This window comes from Cajanus cajan, chromosome 8, assembly GCF_000230855.2.
Source record: "Cajanus cajan strain Asha chromosome 8, NIPB_CcT2T_4, whole genome shotgun sequence".
Classification (NCBI taxonomy): domain Eukaryota; kingdom Viridiplantae; phylum Streptophyta; class Magnoliopsida; order Fabales; family Fabaceae; genus Cajanus; species Cajanus cajan.
This window is the reverse complement of record NC_138524.1, coordinates 52,483,215-52,508,001: the sequence shown is the minus strand read 5'-3', so window position 1 is coordinate 52,508,001 and position 24,787 is coordinate 52,483,215. Positions and strand designations below refer to the sequence as shown.

The following is a 24,787-nucleotide window of genomic DNA, read 5'->3' as shown; positions in this document are numbered from 1 at the left end:
CCTAGGCGCCTATAAGAAAACAAAGTAAACACAACAAAGAAACTACCTAGACAACCATTGATCATATTATTTGTTAGATACAAAATGGAAGAAGGTGTAAATAATAGTTTAGAATGTTCATATAATCTAATTTTGTCTTGAAGGGAAGTAGTTAAGTTAAGATCAAAGAAGTTTGAACTTCCCTTAAGATCAAAAATAGAAACTAAGACACCGTGAGGTGTATCTAATAAACAATATAAACCAAAGGTTGGGTGCTTTATTAGAACAACTAAAGTAGAAGGAATCATAAACAGATAAAGGTTGTCTACTTTGGGAACCACCAAAGTAGTAATATAAGAAATAAAACTAGGTGAAGTCCATTTCTTCTTCACTAGATTAGGAAATTGAGATCCGTTCTTTTCAAAAATATTTCAATTTTGGATCTTAAGCTCTAAGTCTATGGCAGTAGTAGAAGAAGAGCTAAAATCTTTGTGGAGAAGAAAAGTTTGTTTACAATCATTTTTAATAGAAAAGTGACTTTCTTTTATCACAAGATTTTTGGAGGAAAAACTATCCTCCTTACTCTTCTCTAAGAGTAGTGTCTTTTTCTTTTCTCTCAAGAGTGATAAGTCTTTTTAATTTCTCAGCACACTTAAGAGAGGATAAGAGAAAAGAAAGAATTTCAAAGAAAGAAACAAGCTTTAAAAGAGAGAATTTGAAGAAGATTTTTTGTCCAAATCATTATATAATACTCAAAGTTCCCTACAAATGGTTCCAAACATCTATATATAGAGTTTAGGTAGCTAAGAGAAGAAGCCAAAGTCTTTGGTAGCTTGGAGAGGAAGCTAGACATCTAGGAGATAAGAAGACACTTAGATCTAGTTTCACCAATCACAAACAAGCTCTAGGAGACATGTTTGAGACATATAGGAGACAACTAGATCAAGAAAATCCAATGGGCAAGTGCCAAGTGTTCTCATTCCTTTAGGTGGTTGGAGAAGTAGTTCAAAGGGTGGAAGCTAATCAAGGTAGGTAGCCAAGGTGTCCTTGCCTAGTCTTGGTTGAAACAAAAACCAAGGAATTGATTTGCTTTGGTTAACTAAATGAAGATTAAACCTAGCCAAATCAATTCCTTAGGCTAAAAGAAGAAAAACAAGCACAATATCACTTTTGACTATTTCCACACCTTTACTACTTCCACACCATCTAGAATGTCTATTGCCACACCATTAGAATGACTATTTCCACTCCAACTACTAAACTTAAAAAAAAAACTAAAAATGGTGACCATGAATACAAGCTCAAAATGAATACATTTCAATAAGGAACATGTCTCTAAATTATAAAGGCATGACCTACAAATAAGGAAACATATACCCCCAAATACAAGGGTAAAAAAACCTATACATTTAACTACTATATACAAATGAATGGGAAACAAACAATACAAAGTAAATAAATAGAAGACTAAGCAACTAGGAGGAGAACACATACTTTATGCTCATGATAAGCACAGGTCTAAGAAACACATATTCTTTAGTAACTTTTTCTAGCCTCCTAACTGTAGACCTTGTCAAAGGTTCTATGATCTTCAAGGATGGTCCTCTATCAGGATGAGAAATGTTGTAAGTGTTAGAACATAGTTTTTCACAAGCATGACTTAGTGGTCACGGTCGTGATCTTTGCTACTAAGAAGTAAAAAATAATTGTAGTAGCAAAATAGAGACTATCACGAGCGTAACAAAATTGTCATGACCATGGTTGCCTTATAATCCCCCTATATTAATTGAATTATATTTTGTGATTTCATGAAAGTTGTAGCTTTAGATGTTAGCTTTCTAATGGATTTGGAATCACCTAAAAAGGAAGTCTATAACTCATGTTATGACATTTTTAGTGAGCAAAGGTCAATCTGTCTACATTAGTCAAAATGTTATGAATTTTTATAATTTTTAGTACAGTAGATGATGTAATTAGAACTTGAGGTCTTCATAAGATTTGTATATAACCTTCTTATATTTCACATGAGATAAATTTGAGCTTCCTAAGATTAGTACATTTTTTTTGTATGTTGATCTTCGTGAAGGTCATCATTGTAAAATAGTCAAATTTCTTGTGGTGGGGCTCTCTTGGTGGGACCCTTGTTTCGAAAGTTGGATCTTTTGTGTTGTTTCTATTGAAATGTTGTAATGCACATGAAATGTGTGTAATTTATATATGTCGTTGTATTATGATGCTAGTTGCTTATCATGTGATAAAGTTGAGAGTTGAAAGTTGAATGTACACATGCATATGAATGCACAACATTGTATGAAGAAGAAAAAATTGGTTATTGATCTAGCTGGAATGAAAAGATCGCGTTATTGTGGATTTTTATCCAATCATTAGTTGTTAATCTAGTTGGAATGAAAAGGTCGTGTTGTTGTTAGTTTGGTAGGTTCAATTCATTTTGATTGCTCACTTATGTTCTAAGAAATCCTCTTAATTGAATGTGTGATGATGCATATAACTGATTTGTTGTGCTTATGTGACTGAGTTATTGAGTTGTGTGATGCATATGCTATGTTGTTATGTGGATGAGTTGCCATGTTGGGGTGTTGTTGATATTGGATGATAGTGTTGTATGTTGAGAACTAGTTGTGTGGTGCAATTTAGTTATTTATGTTCATAATGCATTTGCATTTTACTTCTATACTTATTATGTTGATTATTTTGAATACTAACTTACCCTTGCATGTTTTTCTTGTGGTTGGACTGTGATGATTATATTTATATGAGAGCAGAATATGGATATATTGAAGGTGAAGTTGTTTTTAGGCCATGCTAGATGATGGTGATATCGATCTTTTGGGTTACTTTGATGTAGTCGATTTAGTTCTGTTGCTTGACCAACAATTTAGGGTTATTATTTCATTATTGGATTATTGTACATATTTATATACTTGTATATCTATTATATTACTTTAGTCTTTAATGCAAAAGTTTTACACGTATATACAGGGACGAATCTAGAAATCCATGAAAGGGGATCAGAAGGAAATAAAGTTTAATAATAAATATTAAATAAAAATTAAATTAACAAAATAAATATATCTCCCTTTGCTTGCCAAATCAATCATAGAAGCTCCCTTTGTTTCTAGAAAATGTGCTTGCTAAATCAATCATAGAAAATAATCTTAATAAAAAAAAGAATAATCTTACTTGATGCACTTGCAATTTTAGAAGCTCTCTTTTGCTGCCTGGAGAAGCTTGAGCGCTCACTTCCCTTCCCTTATATAAGGGTGTAGCTTGAAAGTTTGGAGTTGGAGTTTGAATGAATGTAGAAGAAGAATTGACTTCCGCAGCAAGATTAAACTTTTGTCTTTTCATGTATATTAATATTAATAATTTAATGTTACAAAGTGTAAAAAATAAAAGCTATCAAAGAAAAGTACAAAAGGTGCTATCTTTTATTATTATTATTATTTTTATGTAAACCTACAACATATTATATTTATACTATAATATAATATGATATAAATAAAATATAAAATAATTTTATATATGTATATGTTGGTTTTCTTTTGAAAGAGGGGATGAGGCCAGGGCCCTTGCTTGCCCCTCGTAGACCCGTCTCTGTGTATATATTATTATGCACATATCCAAATATTGTTTATGTATTAGTCTTAGGTAGTTAGATATTTATTTTTGTTATGAGTAGTTGAGTTGTAAAGTGTGATGACTTAACAGGTTATTATATGATTTAGTTGACATTTATTTTAATAATTTAAAGGCAAGAAAAAAAATGAAAATAAGAACACACTACAAGCAACATTGAGTCTTGAAATGTGGCCGATATAAATAAATTATTTTGATTTAATTTTATTTTATGATTTAAAAAATGGTACACCAAACTTAATTATTAATATAGTTTAATTTTTAAAATTCATTTTATGTAGACAATCTAGTTTTTCTTTTTTAGTTAGTTATGTTATTTTAAATAATATGATTTGGTTTAAAATATAAATCTATTTATTTGACTTTTTTCGCATCTTAAATATTAAACTAACACCTAGATATTACGTTAATCTCTAAAGTTATTTTTAAAGAAAATCTCTAAAGTTAAATATTTAAAAAACATCATACTATTACATCTTATTAGGAGGTTACTCCAAATATTAAAAAGCAGAAAATTCAATGTAATTTCATGAAACCTCCTAGAATGTTAAGTAAAATTTACTAAATTTTAATAGATAAAAAAAAAAAGAAAAGAAAAACTCTTTTCTTAATTGTTGTGGCGAAATTTTTATGCGAGTCTCAATTTTTTTTATCTCTTCTGTTTTCTTAAATAATTCATGAAAATTCAATATTTTTATTTTATTATTTTAAATATTTTCCTTTATTTCTATTTCTATTAAAGGAAAGAAAGGGTTCCCTTGCTAGTTGCCACCAAGTGTGAAGGAAGTCCACAATAGCTGCTATATGTCTGACCATAGAGTATCGTGGCTTTCGCACTGAAAGAAAGCTTAACTAAGTGCACCAGAACTTAATGGACGGTGTCTTGTTACTGTGTCAGTAAATCTCCCATGTCTGATTCTCTGACATAGTAAACTACTTTAGAAAAATAAAAACAGAAAACACATAAATTAATAAATCCAGAAAGGCACAAACAAAAATACAAATTCATGCTGTGAAAATGTAATTAAAATCATTAGATTCAGTTATTGTGAAAAAACTGTAACTGAGTCAAATATTAGGAAAAATTTTCTGTTTAGAGTAATATAATTTGAGTTAAGTAAAATTTACTCTAATAAAAAATTAATTTTCCAACTCATTAAAACTTTTGATTTTTTTTGAAATAAAACTCTATTTATTAAATATAAAAACAAGTTAATCAATACAATTTTTTTATTTATAATTAAGCTTAAATATATTTTTAGTCCCTCAAATTTAAAATAATTTTTTTTGTTTCTCAAATTTAAAATTATTTTTTTAATTCCTGTAATTTTTAAAAATCTTATTTTAATCCCTTAAGTCACCAATAACATATTTGAAAGTGATTAATTAAGACAATTTTATAATATTAACCAGATTTATTGTAATATTTTCACTAATAAAAATATCAATAGATAGGTTTTATTCAATAATGTTTAATAAATTTCTTAATAAAATTTGAATATAAGAATTAAAATAAGATTTTTTGAAATTATAGGGATTAAAAATAATAATTTTAAATTTGAAAAATTAAAACAAATTTACCTTAAATTTAAAGGACTAAAAACATATTTAAATTTTATAATTATTTTATACATATTATAAAAAAATACATTTTATAATAACTATTTTTTAGTTTTCAATCTTATCGAACACTTTTATTCTATAATTTTAAAATCTAATTACACTCTACAGTAAATAATTAAAAATATAAATTATTCACTCTCATGTACAGTTACTTTTTTTTATAACATATTTACCTATTTCAAAAATAAATACAGACATGAATAATAATAAAATAATAATATATGTTAAAGAGCTACAACATTACTAACATAAAATTGTAATTAAAAAATGGAGTCCTTGGAAAGTGGAAGATTTGAGCAGAAGAAGACATCTAGAGATTGAAATCATCCGTGTCCCTCTCTCTCTCTTCTTTCTCTTTCTTGGCTCTGTTTCAATACTTTAATCCAATAATCCAATAACTAGATACAAAGTCGAACAATACTATCATAGCCCATCATCATCACAATTCCAAGGTGGGTTTTGCTTCATCTTTTAATATAGTTTCATCATGTTGGATGAGTAGCTCTCATGTTCATGGTGGATTTTAGTGCAACTGGGATTTTTTTAAAACTTTGATCTTGAGCTTGGATTTGGTGTTTATTTATTTATAATTATTTTATTTTATTTTTAATTTTATTCATTTGAGGCATCTAGGGTGGTGTCAAATCGGTCTTTTTCTTCTCAAAGTATGCTGCTTTGACTTTGAAACACTAGTTTGGTGGGGTGTTTTCTCATTTTCCGTGAGTTGGGCTTGTGGGTACACGCGGATGTGCTAAAGTTTGCACTTTTTTTTTTTTTGACACATGCCGGTGATTTTTAACTCACCCGAGTAGCTGCAACTTAAGGGTTCTTGGTTCTGCTACAGTTTGTGATTTTGTTTTTCTTTCTGTGCACTGTGTTCTTGTGATTGGGATTCATTTTATGCTTTTTAAGGTTGCAATTGCAATTGTTCTGCGTGTGCTAGTTCTGAGAATATCTTCGTTGTTGATTTTAACTTTACTGAAGCACCTATTTTGTTCTTAAATTTGTTGTTAGGGTTTTTTTTTGTTTTGTTGAATTGCCGGGGAATTGATGATGTGGTGGTGAAAATGATGTATGGGGAGTAGAACCAGTGTTGTTGGTGTTGAAGATGACAAGGGAGCTGAAAGAGGGATGCCCAGCTTCAATTCTGAGTTGCCCATTTCCAATCCATGGTGAATTTCCTCTTTGCAATTGTTCTTGGTTTAGAATTTGAATAGGTAGAGAAACCTTATTTGTTTCTTCACTGATTTCTTTTATTTCTTCTGAATTTTTGTTGTGAATGTTGGTTTTACTTATTAGTTCTGGGTTGTCTGATGTTGCTGACACTGGTGGTACAAGAGAAGTTTCTTCTCATTTTAGGTTGGGATATTTATTAGTCCTTTAATATCTATAACATTGTGATATTTGTGGTTGCTTGGGTTCTTTTATTTTGAATACGGAATAGATAAATAGATACTAAGAGACTCTGTTATAGTTATCAGTTTGCTTGAATAGATCTATATAAACTAGTGGTGCTCAAAATGGATTTATGCTCTTGTAATTGGAGATAAGTCCCCAATCCCTTGTGAAGGTGGGTTTCAGTTCAAGATCCTAGGGGCTATGCATAGGGGTAATTTCAGCACACCACATGGCAACTGCACTCACAGATGCAACACAATTGCCCAAGATTTGATGTGAAAGCCTTCAGCTTCAATTCGGGGGTGGGAAGAGCTGAACCATGATAATTTTTTTTTAGTACCGTAGGCATAATCAGTCCATGACAAGCCCAATAAGCCCTTTAAGTTTATACTCGTTGGCAGAGACAGAATAAGTGTTTTGTAATTAGAAAACATATGAAAGAAAAGAGAACAAGTTTGTTACAACGAGAGAGAATAAGCGTAGTATAGGTGAGAGAGAACCTTTCTTTATCATTTTCCTTTGGAATTTTATTAGGCTTGGAGCAAGTGTTGGACGTAAAAAAGGAGTTTCTTTTTGTTCCCATCAATAATTATATGCTGCTTTTTTCTTAGATGATCGAGGGAGGTCATCCGATTATCTTAGAAAGTGAGTTATAGGCATAACTCTATCCTACGAAACCGGCTCATGAGTTGATAATTGCTCTCACTTACATGATCTTTGTTTTCCATATTTTTAGTCAATATGAAACTTGGATTTTTCCTAATATACTATCCTCACACTCAACATTATTGGACTTGGTGCGTGGATAAATGGTGGGTGGTGACCCTTTTTAATTATATAGGGTTTATTTTTTCCAATAGATTATGTAGGATGTTAGGATCCAATCCAATTGCAAATTCTGAGATTTAAGTTCCACATTGGAAGTATGAGATTATAGTCAGGTATATAAGTCCTCGAGCTCTCCAACTACAACGACTAGCTTTTGTGGTGTGGTTCTCGAAGGCTCTTATCAATTGGTGTAAGAGCTTTCCACCATGTCTCTTAACTCCAAATGAGTTTGGGACTTGAGTCTCAATATTCGCATGGGTCTTGGGCTTCTAGTGTCATGATCCAATCGCAAGGTATTAGACTGAGTCTCACATTGGTAGTATTAGATTCTAGTATGGCGTTCATAGGACCTTGGGCTCCCAACATCAACATTTAGCTTTTGTGATATGGTTCTCCCAAGGTTTTTACTAGATGCATTGGCTTTTGAACCCACCAATCAATACAAGATGATTTCAACCACACAAATCATAGAAAGAAAATTGAATCGGTGGTCTGGAGCTCATATAATTTGACCCAATCAGTCTGGTCAATCACAATAAGGAGTGGAGAAAAACATTGAGCCTAGAAGTAATTTAGAGAAGAATGATGGAGGGTCATTGAAGGGGTTGCGACATCTTTCCTATGAAGAGCTTATGGATACCAGAGTCGTGACAACTACAAGGCCATTTAGCTAGTTGCCTTAGGCCCCAAATCATCTAAGGTCTCAAAATTTTCATACTTTTTTTAAAAAAATATTTATTATGGATTTGAATTAGTAAGTGTTACATTTTATTATGATATATGATATATTATGTGCTACTATTTTCCTTAGTATGACTATAGTTTTAAGACTCTATTAATTGAACAATTGAAAGTTTTGGATGAGGATGGATTGAAAATAAAATTGTATTAATCTTGAAAAGATTTCAAGTTCTAGTAGGTATAATAATATTGAAGATCTTGATTTATTTTTTAAAAATAAAATATTACTAGAAGTATAGACAAAAGAAATTCATAATACACTATTCAAATACAAACTTTGTTTCTAAGAATTGTTGATAACACTCGTGATAATTCAACTACTAAAATAATTAAAATTACTCCAATGTTATTTGATACTAATTATGTTTGTTGAAGGATAAATTCAATGTTTTTTCATTTTATGTATTGATAATGAAATGTTAGAAATACCTAATTATAGAAATTTGATCAATAATGTTGTAATCAATTAAGAATAAAATGATATTCTAGTAAGTATAATGTTGAAGATCTTGATTTATTTTTAAAAATAAAGATATTACTAGAAGTATAGGCAAAAAAAATTCATAATTCACTAAAAATATTGATTATATCATTTTTTTTTTCTCAAATACATGCATTGTTTCTAAATGTTAGATAATACTTGTAATTTTTGCAACTACTAAAAGTAGTTTTTAAAAATTAAAATTACTCAAATTTTATTTGATATTAATTATGTTTGTTAAAGGATAAATCCAATGGTTTTTTCATTTTATGTATTGATAATGAAATGTTAGAAATACTTAATTATAGAACTTTGATCAATGTTCTCAAATTTCAAGATATGACCTTAATGGATAGGAGAAACAAAGGGCTATTTTTCAAATCTGGACAGCATTACAGTCCCACCCATTGGTGACCTTATACTCAACTGCGGTTGTTCATATGGGAAGGAAAAGAACTAATTAATTATTTGCTTTTGGCTGTGGATGAAAAAGAGACAAATGGAGATTGGGTGATGGCATGCAACATAATGAATGTCAACGAAGTAAACTCAAGATATAGCCTCCTGTGAGACAGTGGATATGGAAGGCTATCTCGAAGGATACCCAATTCTATTAGTCATTTATAATGGCGCTGATCATAATTTCATTACCACTGAATTTGTGACTTCGTCAGGATTGTCTCTCACTGAAACTAAGGAGTTTGAGGTCAGTATGGCAGTAGTGTTTTTACCACGGGAGGTTCAATAATATGACAATTTAGCTTGGCAAAACAAGTATGCAGGTGGAATGCTTGTATTCTTGAATTGGGAGGGGTCGATCTTGTCTTGAGAGTAGTAGCTGGAGAGTGGAGACTTTTGGGGGAAACTAATACTAAATGGACACAAAAGGACATGACCTTCACTCATGATTGTCGTACTATTCACTCGCATAGGAAATCAGATCGGTAAACTACATCACACCAAGTACAAATTACAAATTATACAAGAAGCTGGACAAGGCAAGGGAAGTAGTCTGCATCATGAGGAGAATATGTAATATATTCTTGATTACTATTAATATGAATATCTTTACATAAGTTATTTCACATAGAGGGGACAATATTTTGTGTTGAAGGGTGGGAAGATTAAAAATTGACATAAATAGAGAGCAGTTTCCAATAGCAGCCATTGCAGCCACAATAGTGGCTTTTTGGCTTTTTGTGTATTATAGCATTGCTACCATGATACAGCGTTCAAAAACCCATTTTTGCTTGTGGAACACCATTGTTTTGTTTTGTTTTGTTTTTTGTTTATATATATGTGTGTGTATATATATATATATATATATATATATATATATATATTCCACAAAAAGTTACATTTGTTTTGACCGGTGTTCCTTCACACTTTATAAGAGACTATTTTTCCACGTGTTCTGCTTATTTTTCTTCCTTTAGACTTCTCAGTTCACATTTTGTTAATTTATATCTAATTTGATATGTTCTTTTTTCTATTAATTGCACCATCATATTCCAGTTTTTTAACTTCATTACTTTGTTCGTATTGCTCCTAGGTTGATGGTGATTGTGTGTAACCCGTCACTTATTATTTATCATGAGTTTTTTTAATGTTGTGTTTTTTTGTGAGTATTTATATATGTAGTATTACTATTTAGTTTGTTATAACATTTAAAGCAGCAGTCACACACTTCCAACTATCTTGCTTTAGCGTTTTCCATTGTTAGCTGATATCTGCCCCTATTCGAGATTGATAACTATAGGGTCGGGGTCTAGAAGAGAAATCAAAACTAGTAGGAAGTGAGCAGCTTCTCTTTGTAAATGGATTTGTCCTAGTTGTAAGATTTTCATAATAGTCTTCTGTGCTGAGGAAATTAAATTTGTTATTGAAATTTGGCATATTATCTAGCTTACTGGTTAATTGGACATAGTATCTTGTGGTGAAGGTGGGACATATTTGTTGATTTTAAGCCAATCATAATATTCCTGAATGAGAGGTAGGTGTTGTGTTCTCTCTTTTGATGAGTAGGCCAAGGGTAAAGAGAAACATTGCAAGTATCCTTTTAAGGTGAAAAGAGAGTCAATAGGCAGATTAAGGTATATCTGTCTGTCAATTTAGGAACCCAAAAGTAGTTATGGCTTCCGTTTTGATTGGATTGAGGATCTGTGTTGTTATAATATAGAAGAGACTTGTCCAATGGTTCTTTATTTTTGTAGTCAATGTTATGTCACTTTGAAGGCCAAAGAGGGGAAAGGTTCCATATGAACGACACTTGCACATGGGTTAGTCGATCCTAAGGGGTGGAGAAAGCTCGTGAGAGTCCTATATCAAATAGAGTTGGATATGTTGAATAATATATAAGTGAGAAAGACTCATTAACCTAATATCTTAAGGTTTTGGGTTATGATGTGATGTCAAACTTAATTGTATGGTTTACTCACTAGTCCCTACCCATTGGTGAAGTACTCCCCAATGTTGAACTCTCCAATAGTGGTATTAGAGTCGATGGTTCGACCAAGTGACTAGTGACCTGGCTTAAACAAGTATTGGGACAATGGAATTGGTGGGAGATCCAAGAGTGGTATAATTCCTTGTGTTAAAGTCTTCCTAGAATGTGGAGGAAGTGTATTGTTGACGAGAGCTAACGGAGGTGCAAGTAGGCCACCATTGTATACTCGTGATGAAAAAAATGTCTTCTGTTTAAAGGGGAGTGTAGTTATATGGAAGAGACTCATACTTGAGGGGGAGTGTTAGAGTTCAAATATGAAGAGTCATACGTTAAATAGAGTTGGATATATTGAGTAGTATATAAGTGAGATAGATTTACTTACCTAATGCTTTAAAGTTTTGTGTTATGATGTGGAGTCAAATTAACGTGTGGTTTACTCATTACTCATTAGTGAAGTGCTCTCTAATGTTTAACTCCCCAACAGAGAAAAAGAAAAATCAGAGAGAAAATCAACTATTTTGCTTTGCCAAGGGAAAAGACCCCTTCACATGAAAAAAAAAGCTTAGTATCAAATACAAAATCAATGTTCCAAACAGTCAAAGACAAGGCTTTTTGGCCATAATAAATAAAAAAAATAAAAATATATTGAAATAAATTAAATAAAAAACTATTTACCAAAATAAATTATTTTGGCCACGTAGGATGGTGAAGATGAAGAAAACGTCACCATGTATGACGTTTTATACATGGAGAGAGGGTGAACAAAAAATGTCAGAGCATTTGACGTCTTCTTCATGGAGAAAACGTTAGAGTAGTTGACGTTTTCTGCATGTCATTTCACGTACTTCGCATGGCAAAATAAGCTAAGAAAACATCATGCAATTTGATGTTTTTTATGCATGATTTTTTCCCTAAAAACGTTATGGCTTTTGATGTTTTTCATGCGTGTTTTTTCACCTAAAATAGAACCCACTTATTACACATGGTTTATAACAAGTTCTTAATAAAGTGAACAAAGTACATTAAAACACACATTTTGTAATTGTACTTTTTTTTATTTTTATTTTTTATATAATATTGCACTTATTTACACTGTCCTTTTAAGTACGTGGTTGAATTTATGCTGTCCTTTCTCTGCAGCCACGCTGTCCTTTCATGCATGTCCAAGTCGGTAACTCAGAAATGGACCTTGTTCAATGGATTCAGTTCTGCATGGAAAAAAAAGTGTAAATAAGCGTAATATTGTAAAAAAAAAAGTACAATTACAAAACTTGCGTTTAAATGTAATTTGTTCACTTTATTAAGAACTTGTTATAAACCATGTGTAATAGGTGAAAAAACATGCATGAAAAACGTCAAAAGCTATGACGTTTTTAGGGAAAAAGTCATGCATAAAAAACGTCAAATTGCATGACGTTTTCTTGGCTTATTTTGCTATGCAAAGTATGTGAAATGACATGTAGAAAACATCAACTGCTCTGATGTTTTTGGTTTTCTTTTCTCCATGAAGAAGATGTCAAATGCTCTGACCTTTTTTGTTTTCTCTCTCCATGTATAAAACTTCATATATGGTGACGTTTTCTTCATCTTCATCATCCTACATGGCCAAAATAGTTTATTTTGGTAAATAATTTTTTCTTTAATTTATTTCAGTAGTTTTTTATTTTTTATTATTTATTATGGCCAAAAAGCCCAAAGACAAACTGACCTCTCAATTATTCTAACTATTGCCTCCTAGAATAGACCTTTAATGTTGGATCTCTTGGTTCTTAACATAATGACTTGAATATTCTTAAATATGTTTATCATAATGATTTAAGAAATATTTTCATAATTTTTGAACATGGTTTTGCAAAGTATACTGTATGCCAAGGATCTTCTAGCTCACTTTTGTTTTCCTTTCCATTTTCATTAAAACTGCTCTTAAGGTTTTCCTTTGAATGGAAATCTGGGTTTTGTTTTAGTAAGAATAGAATAAGCATTGTAGAAGGAAGAAGCACGGATTTGTCTTAGACCCCAATTAAGAAATGTATAAAGTGGAAAAATCTCAATTTTCTGTTTTTCTTCACCCATTCCTTACAATTTGGTAATTTGGAAACCTGATTCTGTGTTCTACCACCTTTTATTTTTACATTCATCAACTTTTAGATGACTTCTGTTTTTTATGTGATTTTTCTGTTAAATAAAACATAAAGACGGACTTGTTTTGGTGCAATTCTGACAAAGTATGGCTTTCAGCAATGCAGAGGGGAGCACAATTGATTCCTTTCGTGTTTCTGACTTTGGAGCATTTGATCAGTCATATCGCGTAGAGGATGCTGTTGACCTGAGTGGAAGTAAGATTTCTGCAATCCAACATAACAAAGTTTACATGTAATGAGCAAATGGTGTCAATATGTTGCATTATCTCATTTATGATGCATCAGATCATCTTTACAAGACTTCGTCCTTTTTTATTTGTCTAGATGATGTTGAATTATCATTTTAAAAGAAAAAAAAAATGGAATTTTGCAATGATTGCTCGTTGATCACCTCAAGGTTGTTAGGGTCCATTTGGAGGTCAGGATAAGATAGATGTGATATGAGAGTATGATAGGATAAAAGTAAGATATGGTAAGAGTAGGATAAACATTAATTCTATCATGTTTGGTGCACACATCATGATAACAAACAAGATAACATTATTTCAACGTGTTTTGTATTTAATATATACCAATAAGATATTATATAAAGTATATTCAAATAAACAAATTTATGTTTCATTAAAATTACATATAATTTTTTAAAATAAGTTTTAATTTAGTTATTTAAAATTTTTATATTAAAAATATAATTTCAACTGTATAATACAAAATTGTTTATAATATAATTTTCTTAAAATTATAAAAATTATATCATATTTTTTAAAATTATAGTTATTATTCAAATACTTTTCTAAAATTTTTTGAATAATAATTTTATTTTAATATTTAATTAATTTAATAATATACTTTAAATTTACATGTCAAAATTATTATAACTATATATAAAATTAAATGTTGAATGTAAAAGTTATACTGCATATTATATAAATTAATATTATATAATATATATTGTTATATATTTTATAAATTAATATTATTAGTGTATATGTTATATTTATTATTTATTATATATATATATATATATATATATATATATATAGTTTTTGCTACTTTGTATATAGTATAATATAGAATAATATAATAAATGTATTATAAATAAAAATTATAATTTTAATATAAATAGTAATAATATACTTTAAATTTACAAGTCAAAATTATTATAATTATATATATGATAAAATGTGGAATGTAAATTTTATAATATATATTATATTAATTAATGTATACATTTTAATAATAATATAATATTATATATATTACTATATAAATTAACATTATATAATATATATTTTATAAATTATTTAATATTATATGACATAATGTATATGGAGAGAAGAAATGAGAGCTTATCCTATCATGTTGCTTCTTAACCCAACCCTCCCCTCAAGATAAGATAGGAGATATGATAACAAGATAGGAGATATGATAAGACTATTATATCCCATTGGTGCAATGAATAGCGGATTATAACAAGATAGAATAATTATCCTATCCTATCATATCCTAGCTACCAAACGGGCCTTAAATTGATTTGTTTTTATTAAGGAGCTCTAGTTTGTAGCTTGGTAAGAGTTTAGAGCTATGAAGATTTGAACACAATGAGCTTGAGTGTATGTCTTGCACTCAGCTGATATATATAAATATACACGAGTAGTTATATGGAAAAAAATAAAGATGAACAGGGCAGGAACAGCTAGTAAGTACAGCTATCAGCTAGGATAATGATGTACAACCAGAAACAGCTTTTCTGATAGACACAACATCACAAAACAAAACTATTCTAACATTCCTCCTAAGTTGGAGCATATAAATTATATTTACAAGCTCGGATAATATAAACTGAATTTGAGGTCCTCTCAAAGACAGTCAAAACTTCAACAAGTTGATCATTGAATTTGATAAATTCAATATGGATTTCCTTGAACATAAACTTCTCTCAAACAAAATGACAATCTCTATGTGTTTGGTTCTCTCATGGTACACGGGTTCTTTTGGGTATACCATTTTTTTGTGGTGTGTGAGGACAGGTAAATTGATGTAAAATGTTGTGTGGTTAAAAAAGAAGTAAGGTTAAAAGAAAAATATTCTTTAACATCATCACTATTAAGAATTTTGATTGTATTGCCAAATTGATTCTTAATTTCATTGAAGAACAACATGAAAATAGACAAAAGTTTAGATTGATTTTTCATTAAATAGACCCAAGTACATCAAGAATATTAATCAATTAATGAGGCACAGCTTGGACCCCAAATGTTTGAGTGAATGGTGGAAAAAGCATAGTTGTATTATGTTTCAGTTCTCTTTAGAAAAGAAGACCTAACTTGTTTTCCTAATGGACACGACTCACTTTAAGACTTGAAGTTGGCAAGTCCAAAAACCAATTTCTTCAATTTTGACAAGTGTTGATTGTTGGGAAGTCCCACATCGCTTGCCTCAATTCTCCGGGTGCGGTTTATATATCTTTTAGGCAACTTCGCTCAATGCCAATTGGTTTTAAAATGAAATCTAATATGGTATTAAAGCCTAGAGTCCATCTTCTTGGTTTGCCAATTCTAGTAGGCATAACCTGGTTCAGTAGACATTTGTGGAGGAGGGGTGTCGGGAAGTCCCACATCACCTGCCTCAATTCTCCAAGTGCGGTTTATATATTTGTTGGATAATTTCGCTTAATATCAATTGATTTTAAGATGAAATTTAACATTAATGACCCAAGTGATCACGCAACAGCTTAGGAGACAGAGATGCAAAACAAGATGCAAAAAGGTTGGTTTCAAGATAGTAGAGTCCTCTAGATTCATATCCCATGCCCAATCAGTTGACCTGTACCACATTGTTGAATAACAAAAGAATTGGCATCAAAATTTAAAGAACAATTTAATGACTTGGTAAATTGACTTAAAGAAATTATATTGAAAGCACAGTTAGGAACAAAAAGAATTGATTCAAGTTTAAGGAGGGAGAGAGAGAGAGACTTGACCAACTCCTTGGGAGACAACCTTGGACCTATTAGCTAAGGTGATGAAGTGTGGAAATTTAGGTGAGAAAATAGAACAAGAACAAGGAATTATTACAAGTATGGTTAGAAACACCAAAATCTATTATCCATGGACCTAAACTCAACAAAGGTAGTCCTAATATTCATCCTCAAAAAGCTTATGCACGTAGTTAAAAATTAAGTTTTTGCCACTAAGAACAGTTTGTTCGTATTTCACTGACTTGCTTTTCTAGGTGGTCATCGTATCCTTGACCAAGGAACCAAAGTTCCACTGAAGCAGACCAAGATAAGTAACTTTTCGCATTGAGCTTCTCTGTAGTGATTTTAGGAGTTTCAGAAATAGATAGGATAGGACCTGATGCTTCCATTTTTGAAGGAAACAATGTCATTCTTTAAGGGAAGAGGAGGTAACAGCTGACCCGACACATGGCTACATGAGCCTTGAAATAGAGTTAGGAGAGGCCCAAAATCACAGTGATGGTGGTGCGTCACTGTTCTAGATACTGGCAGAACATTATGTACTTGATAGAGCGATGCATGTGCATATGGAGGTTTCAGTCTTTGATCTTGGCAGGGTTGGGTTGCACTCAGAGGTAGGTCTAACCTCATTTGGGATTATATGTCTAAGAATGTTAGGAAGGCTTCTAAAGCCATCTGGAGTGAATTAAGGGGTTCTGGACTAACAGATAAGAGAACTTGGTGGTCTAATGAAAGTGTTCAAGAAAAGGTAAGAAACAAAAGGGACTGTTTTAAGGTCTTACTTGAAATTTGAGGTTTTGGCAAAAAATCTGAGAGTGATTGCTCTCAGCTGGTATATTATATACGTATATATAAAAAGAAGCAGAATGAGTACAATTGTCAGCGAAAGAAAGGCTACAGCATGAAGACCTTAACCCTTAGGATAGATAGGGCCAAAAAACAGCTTTTATAAAGCTGCACAACATATGTAATAAACAATTATTTTAACAGTCTTAACACAGGTTGAAAATTGACCAAGGTATCATAAGGCTAGCTATGGGACAAGGAAAGTAGTGAGTGAGGCTTGATACAAAGCTTTTGAGGACTTGTACTGAGATCTTGTGAAAAAAAAAAAAAAATAGAGAACAAAACAATGAGACAAAGAAATGAAACTTTTACTTTTTAAAAGGAGAGGAGGGGGTAATAAATAGTTTTTAAAAAGTAAGTTGCATACCTTAGCTTTCCCCTCCCTCACATGCAGAACTAAACAATTTGGGACAAAGAATGAAACTTTTAGTTTTAAAGTTTTTTAATTCATAACTGCCAAACTTCTACTTTGTTTTTAAAGCTCCTATTTGAGATTTAACTTTAAAGTTACTTACGCTAAAAAAATTTGGGGCCAAACATAGCCTACATGGCAAAGGTAATATTGACTAAATGGATTTAAATCTCACTCAGACACAGATGCACAAATGTTACTGTTGGCTAAACACCTAGAAATGGATGTTTATAACCTGAGTATTTGTTTGTTTTTTTTTTTTTTTTTTTTCTAACAAACATTGGGCTTTTTTATAGCTTTTCTCTGCTAATGGTTTTTCCTAATCATTGGTTCAGACTCAACTTACAACTCACTAAAAGTTAGTAACCAAACAATTTCTCCAGTTTCTGTTCACATTAGTAACCTTGGTCAGGTGAGTTTTTCTAGCTCTTTTCATCCATTGAATTTCCTGCTTTGGTAAATAAGGTGAAGTTTTAGCAGGTTATATTACATCTTGTTTTCAACTTTTCTTTATTTTTCCTTACTGTAGTTGCCAACTTCACTTGAAAAAAGCCAGTTAACAATTCAAACAGAGCCGCATAGGTTGCAATTACAGAAGGTTCAGTCATCAAATCCTGGCACCATATTAGTTGTTAATACAGATAATCAAGAGGAGTCTGCCATGGCTGATGCCAGTCCTAGGACTGATATTTCTACAGATGTTGACACTGATGACAAGAATCAGCCGGTGATGTTTCTTTACATTTTATGCTGTTTTCTCCCTTGTTCAATTGATGCTATTGGTTGAACTTGCTAATTCTGTTTTAATCTACGTTTGGACATTTTGGACATTTGGTGACCTGTTCGGTTGAACTTGTCAACAAGTGTCCAAGTGCATAATTGAATTTAATCTAAATGGTGTTCAAATTAAATGTTTGAGCAGAAGTCTTTTCGAGTCTGTTCCTTAAATCAGTGCAGAAACTTCATTAGCGGATATTCTTGACAATCTAACATTTGATGTCTGCTATATTTGCAGTATGATAGAAATCTATCTGTTGTTGCTGTTTCTGATTCTAGTGACAGATCAAAAGATAAATCAGATCAGAAGGTGAAATATATAATAAATTTTATTATATAAGTAATATCTAGAATTTCAACTGGTATTACTATTTGTTACCAGATGATAATTTTGTCTTAAATATTATTGTAGACTCTCCGCAGGCTTGCTCAGAACCGTGAAGCTGCAAGAAAAAGCCGTTTGAGAAAGAAAGTATGAATTAAATCATATTTACTGATGTTTTTCAGTTAGTATTTATTCATATAGATGTGTATATTTTCTTGTTTCTCTGTGTAAATATTGCTATCAGGTCATAATACTTCAGAAGAGGATTTGATCTTTAGTTGTGCAAAACTGCAAATGGGAAATAAATAGAGACTGGCAATTTCTAGTTCTACCTGTGCCATGTATTCTCACCTATGTGATCATATGTATTTGAATGGACAACTTGGATATTCTGATTATCTGGGCCTGCTTTACTATGCATTGGACCCTGATTCAGCTCCAGTGTGTGCATGTCGACTGGATTTTGTATAGAAGGGGAGGATAAGATGCTATAAGCAAGGAAATATTATATTTCTCTAATTCATTTGAAATAATACACTACTGATTTATAGACAAGTCTCAAAGATAAAGCTAAATCTACTGCAATTAGGAAGAAATAAATATCCCATCATCTATGATCCGATCCTAATTTAAATTTTATTTAGACCTGATTCTAAAAAGATTACAAATTTTATTTAGGACAAACTTTCAACCCCCTCCCTCTCAAGTTGGGGCATATATGTCCTTCATGCCCAACTTGCTTATAAGGAACTCAGTTTGACCTCAAAATATCCTTAGTGAGAATATTGCCACTTGTGAGGTAGGAACAAATATACAAATAGTTTCATTATGAGGTTTTTTCTTAATTGAATGTCTGACAATCTCTACATGTTTAGTTCTTTCATTTTGCACCAAATTTTTTTCAATGCTTATTGTTTGTTATCACTTGATGTGTCATAGCAAAAGATTTGGAAATTGATGAATTACTTTCTTGTTCAGCTATGATGCAGTGGTACAACTCATATGTCTGAAACAATACGTGTAAGATATATATATATATATATATATATATATATTATATTTAAATATGTCTAAAAATTCAAAAGAAATTATAAATAGGTAATAACTATTTTGCAAATCGAAATTTAGCACGCCTTTTTTGGACACTACTTATAAACCATTTGTCATCATAAATCCTTCCTTTTGTCTACAAAAAGGAATAGTATTAACTCATTCTTTTCATAAAATCGTCCATAAAGAGAATAATTTCTTATTTTTGGTTCAATGGGGGACAATATTCTGTTTCTATTATATGTCTGCATGCTATTATGTCTCATATCATATGTAGCCATGTTAAAATTTAACAACATTTTTAATGGCTTGGATACTTCACATATATGTATAGGTGAAGTTTTTAAGAGTACCATACCAGATACGAATATGTGATTAGAGTATTGGTTAATAAGAGATATAGAAAGAAGTTGAGAGAGAGAGAATATTTCTGAAATGTAAAATACATATTCAATGCACAGCTACGCACTGATTAGAGAGAGTACATGTAGTTTATATAGAGACAAAAACTTCTAACAGAAGCTGTTGGGCTGTAACAGTTATTGGGCCTATAACAGAAAACAATAAATGTGACTAAAAGCACTTACTGACTAGGAATACAATAGAAAATAATAAAACAGAAAAATGTAAGGTCCTACACTACTGTTGTACTTGTACATATAAATAAAGTGTAAAACTATACTCCAATATTGGTGCTTCATAGTTGTTAAGTGTTGTGTTTTCAAGAAAATTGGTTTAGTTGTGTTCTCTATCATGATAATTGCTCTATTGTTGTATTCAATGATTTCCTTGTAATGTTTTATGATCTTTGACCTCCATGGTAGTCATATGAAATAATTATGTTTACATTCCCATTTTCTATTCAAATGCAAGAATAAAACCATCAGGCTTAAGCTCATTTTATTCACACTTATGTGACTTCTTTACATAGGCCTATGTCCAACAGTTGGAAAGTAGTCGTTTGAAGCTGACCCAACTAGAGCAAGAGCTTCAGCGTGCTAGGCAGCAGGTGAGGTTTAATAAATCCTTGCAATTAGATTGTTCCCAATTGTTTACTTTCTTTCTCTCCCCATTGCCTGATATATGGCACATTTTCTTCACAATTATGTTCAATTTTAAATCAAAATCTCTCGTTTCTCCTGCTGTAGGGGATCTTCATATCAAGCTCGGGTGATCAAGCACATACATTGAGTGGAAATGGTATCTCATTTCTAAAATGTTACTCATTGCTATAGTTTGAATATAAAAATGTATTCTAAAACTTAGTAGTATTCTCTGTGTCTGTTGTGTTGTAAAGAGATATTTCAGTAAACATTTAAGTTATTGACTACATCTAACTTGTAATAACCATTCATATCATTCCAATCATTGCATTGTTTTTCAGGGGCAATGCAATTTGATGCAGAATATGCAAGGTGGCTGGAGGAGCAGAATCGGCAAATTAATGAGCTGAGAGCAGCTGTAAATTCTCATGCAAGTGACACTGAACTTCGCATGATTGTTGATGGTATATTGGCACATTATGATGAGATTTTTAGGCTGAAAGGTGTTGCAGCTAAGGCTGATGTTTTCCATTTGTTGTCTGGTATGTGGAAAACACCTGCTGAGAGGTGTTTTTTGTGGCTTGGTGGTTTTCGGTCATCTGAAATCCTCAAGGTGAGGCTACACTGTATTCTCTTACACGCTGATCCTTTTCTTTCTGGTTCTCATGGTTTAGAAAATGGGATATATATATATATATATATATATATATATATATATATATTACTATATATTAGTAATTTTTCCTGGCTATAAATTTCTTAATTCTCCTATAAGATTTTGGGATCATTTGAATTTAGATGCAGAATTTTGTGAAAAAGAAGTAATTATATTCACATGCTAGGCTAACTTGTTGCATGACTTGCATCTATATTTGTAGTTGCTTCCTCGTATTACTGGTTGGTCAAGAATCTAAATAAATGGAGTATTGCATAGGGCTCGTTTGTATGCCTTACTGGCTGTATGTAGGAATGTTGCCGTTGATGCACTGGTAGTCTGTGGTTTAGATTTTTGCTTGAAAAGGATATAGTTATATTTCAGTTGTGACCCACACACAAATGATAAGGGTTAGATGGTAGAAAATACAATAAGCATAATTTTTCTTTCTGTCCCTAGAATCCGACATTCCTTTGTATCTCTAAAGTTCAATGAACATGCATATCTAGTATGAACTTGCATTATCTGTGCTCTTCTTGTTCTTCTCATCTATAAGAAAGAACAGAAAAATGCTTATATGCAGAGAAGGGTAGGAGAAGTCAAGTTTGTTAGAGATGGCCGTCCATCTCTGTCAGAGATGGTCACACCGGAGCGGAGATGGTTGTTTTTGGGTGGTTGGTGGAAGAAACCTCAGTTTCTGGGTGTTACATTGAGTACCAGGATTAGAAAGTAGGGTTTTTTAAAACATTTTGGGCCTTGGGTTGGGTCAGATTATGTTAGGAACCAAGCGGTTCCAACATTAAAGGTCTATTCTAGCGGGGGTAGTTAGAATAGTTGAGTTGAGGGCTCACTTTGATTTGGACTGTGTGGGACTTATAAATACCCTTGTATATTGAATTAGGGGGCATTTATCTTGTAATTGATATTTAACTGATTTTACAATGTGAAGGGGTCTTTCTCCCCTCGGCAGAACAGAATAATAGATTTTCTCTCTAATTCTCTTCTCTCATCTGTCGTCTATCTCAATTCTGAATCTTGACTAATGGGATCTATCAAATTACATGGCCCAAACTCTTCTTTTTTCTTTTTTCTTGTGGTGTTTAAACATTTTGGGCGTATATTTGGGTCGGGTCATACTGCCCAAACCCTTCTCTATTTTCTTTGACAAATTTCTACAATTTCCACCAGAACTGTGGCACATGACTCGGACACCACATGTATATAGGGTACCATGTCGGAAATGGTGGACAATGCCATAGTCCACATAATGGTGGATGGCTAATGAAGAGGCTCCAAAACACCACACCGTACCACCATAGTGGTACCATGACCCTTTTTTAACAACATTGGTTGCTATGCAATAATCTTTTGCAGTTATCCTTATATCTCTGTTACTGTATTATAATACTACAGTTTCAAGCCCCGCCTACCCCCAGCATATAACACTTGTGTTGTGTGCTTCGTGTTTTTAAAAATACTGAGTATTCCTCCGGCCTATCAAGGCTAGATACTTAGTACAACACAAATACAGGGAGATGACAATATTTTGAATTTTAGGATATAATAAGTTCTAGATACTTTATAAAAGTTTAAGAAGGATGTAGAACTTTGGTAAACATAGAGACATCAATTATTTCTCATTAATTCGTAACTATGATCGCAATTCACAGAAAGATATTTGTGATTATAAAAAAAAGAAAAACAGCTTTTGCCCATATCATAACCGGTCTTAGTTGACTATATTGATAAAAACATCTTTATGTCTCTGACTTACTTCAAAGATATTCATATAATAATAATAAGGATCTATTTGGGCGGTGGTAGCTAAGCATCAAGAAGAATAAACATGTGTTTTATATCTAAATGCCCTGAGCAAGTGGTCTAACCTTTTTACCTGATAATGCTTATTCATGAGTCATGTGTTTGTCTTGAACTTCTAAAATACAAGATTATCATAATTGTGACAACCGAGTTTTTATTTTTGACATCTAGAGTCATTTTATCAACTTGAGTCCCGTGAATTTGGTTGCATTGCAGCTGCTGGTAAGTCAATTGGAACCTCTCACAGAGCAGCAGCTGATGGGCATTACCAATTTGCAGCAATCCTCCCAACAAGCAGAAGACGCATTGTCTCAGGGCATGGATGCATTGCAACAGTCCCTTGCAGAGACATTGTCCACCGGAGCACCTGCCTCATCTGGTTCATCAGGGAATGTGGCAAATTACATGGGTCAAATGGCTATGGCCATGGGTAAGCTAGGGACACTTGAAGGCTTCATTCGACAGGTACATTTTTCTTACCTGTGCTTGTATGCAAATAGTTTGGTTCATTGGTATGGTTTTGGTGAATAATTGAAGAGTCTGAGTCCAACCTTGATTTCCTACTCTTACTTAAAAATTGACAGTTAACATCTTGTTCCAAATAGAAATGCTCCCAGTTTCCTTAGATTATTTTGGGGTGGAAGGGGATGAATTTGACTTGTTAAAACTGTTGGAACTGGTCTACATTAGAATTTTCATGATTTCATCTGTTTTTGCCATATATCCAGGTTTGGCATCTGGTTGTACTGGTCCTTTTTTTTGTCTGAACTTGTGGCAATTTAGATTTGTAACCACTGTTGCCAGAATCATTTGTTTGCCTTTACTAATACTGGTTTGCCTGAAGTTACTCATATTTGTCCATCCCCTCTAAGCAAAATGGAAAGCTCTTGTAAACAAATATTTAATGTCATTATTTCCAATAAATCTAACGCATGGCTCCATTTCTGCGGTGTTTATGATAATAAGGCTGACAATCTTCGCCAGCAAACTCTACAACAAATGCACCGGATACTGACAACTCGCCAATCAGCACGGGCACTCCTTGCTATACATGACTATTTTTCACGACTGCGTGCTCTCAGTTCCCTCTGGCTGGCTCGCCCTAGAGACTGATGGGCGTGGTAAATAGTATGTTAAATTAATTTTATGGATCCATCACCAGCAATACTTGGTCATCGTAGGATTTACTCTTGACAACGTTTCTTGTGTTGCATTGTAGTCTTTGTATCACTGGTGATCTTAGCGCTTCACCGAGTCATGTAGTCTAGAAACGAAATTGACAAGTATGCATCTTGTCTACTAATAATATTCACCATTGTAATTGTTGAAGGGCTTTGTTTTTTCATACAAATATAGCTGGGCCATATGATATATTTTAAGGATTGTTTAGTTGCCATATTTTTCCCATGGATCTGAATTCATTCAAAATTGTTAGCTTATTCGTGTATCTTTCTTTTCACTGGCCTAGTAAGCCTCTGATTATTAACTGTATAAGTGTGTTACCCTTCACTGCATTTACTGTTGTCATCGATAAGAGTAACTTTTGGGATTCAGGGAATGCATAGTGGGGATGCTAAAATGTGA

The 24,787-nt window shown here is 32.1% G+C and overlaps 1 protein-coding gene across 4 annotated transcripts; it reads left to right on the top strand.

Annotated features, from left to right (window-relative positions):
- The first annotated feature begins 5,532 nt into the window (after positions 1 to 5,532).
- Positions 5,533 to 24,650, top strand: LOC109802222 (transcription factor TGA2.2). Of its 4 annotated transcripts, none has more exons than XM_020363481.3 (12): positions 5,533 to 5,711; positions 6,274 to 6,431; positions 13,392 to 13,489; positions 17,868 to 17,944; positions 18,062 to 18,259; positions 18,548 to 18,619; positions 18,722 to 18,781; positions 20,616 to 20,693; positions 20,833 to 20,884; positions 21,069 to 21,340; positions 23,420 to 23,668; positions 24,170 to 24,650. In XM_020363481.3, the coding sequence occupies exons 2-12, from the start codon at positions 6,334 to 6,336 to the stop codon at positions 24,314 to 24,316; spliced, it is 1,401 nt and encodes a 466-aa protein (XP_020219070.2). In that variant the 5' UTR covers positions 5,533 to 5,711; positions 6,274 to 6,333; the 3' UTR covers positions 24,317 to 24,650. The 4 variants fall into 4 exon arrangements, with proteins under 4 accessions (XP_020219070.2, XP_020219071.2, XP_082918463.1 ...); XM_020363482.3 differs by lacking the exon at positions 5,533 to 5,711 and adding an exon at positions 5,736 to 6,171; XM_083062337.1 differs by lacking the exon at positions 5,533 to 5,711 and having other exon boundaries at positions 5,737 to 6,431.
- Positions 24,651 to 24,787: the final 137 nt, after the last annotated feature.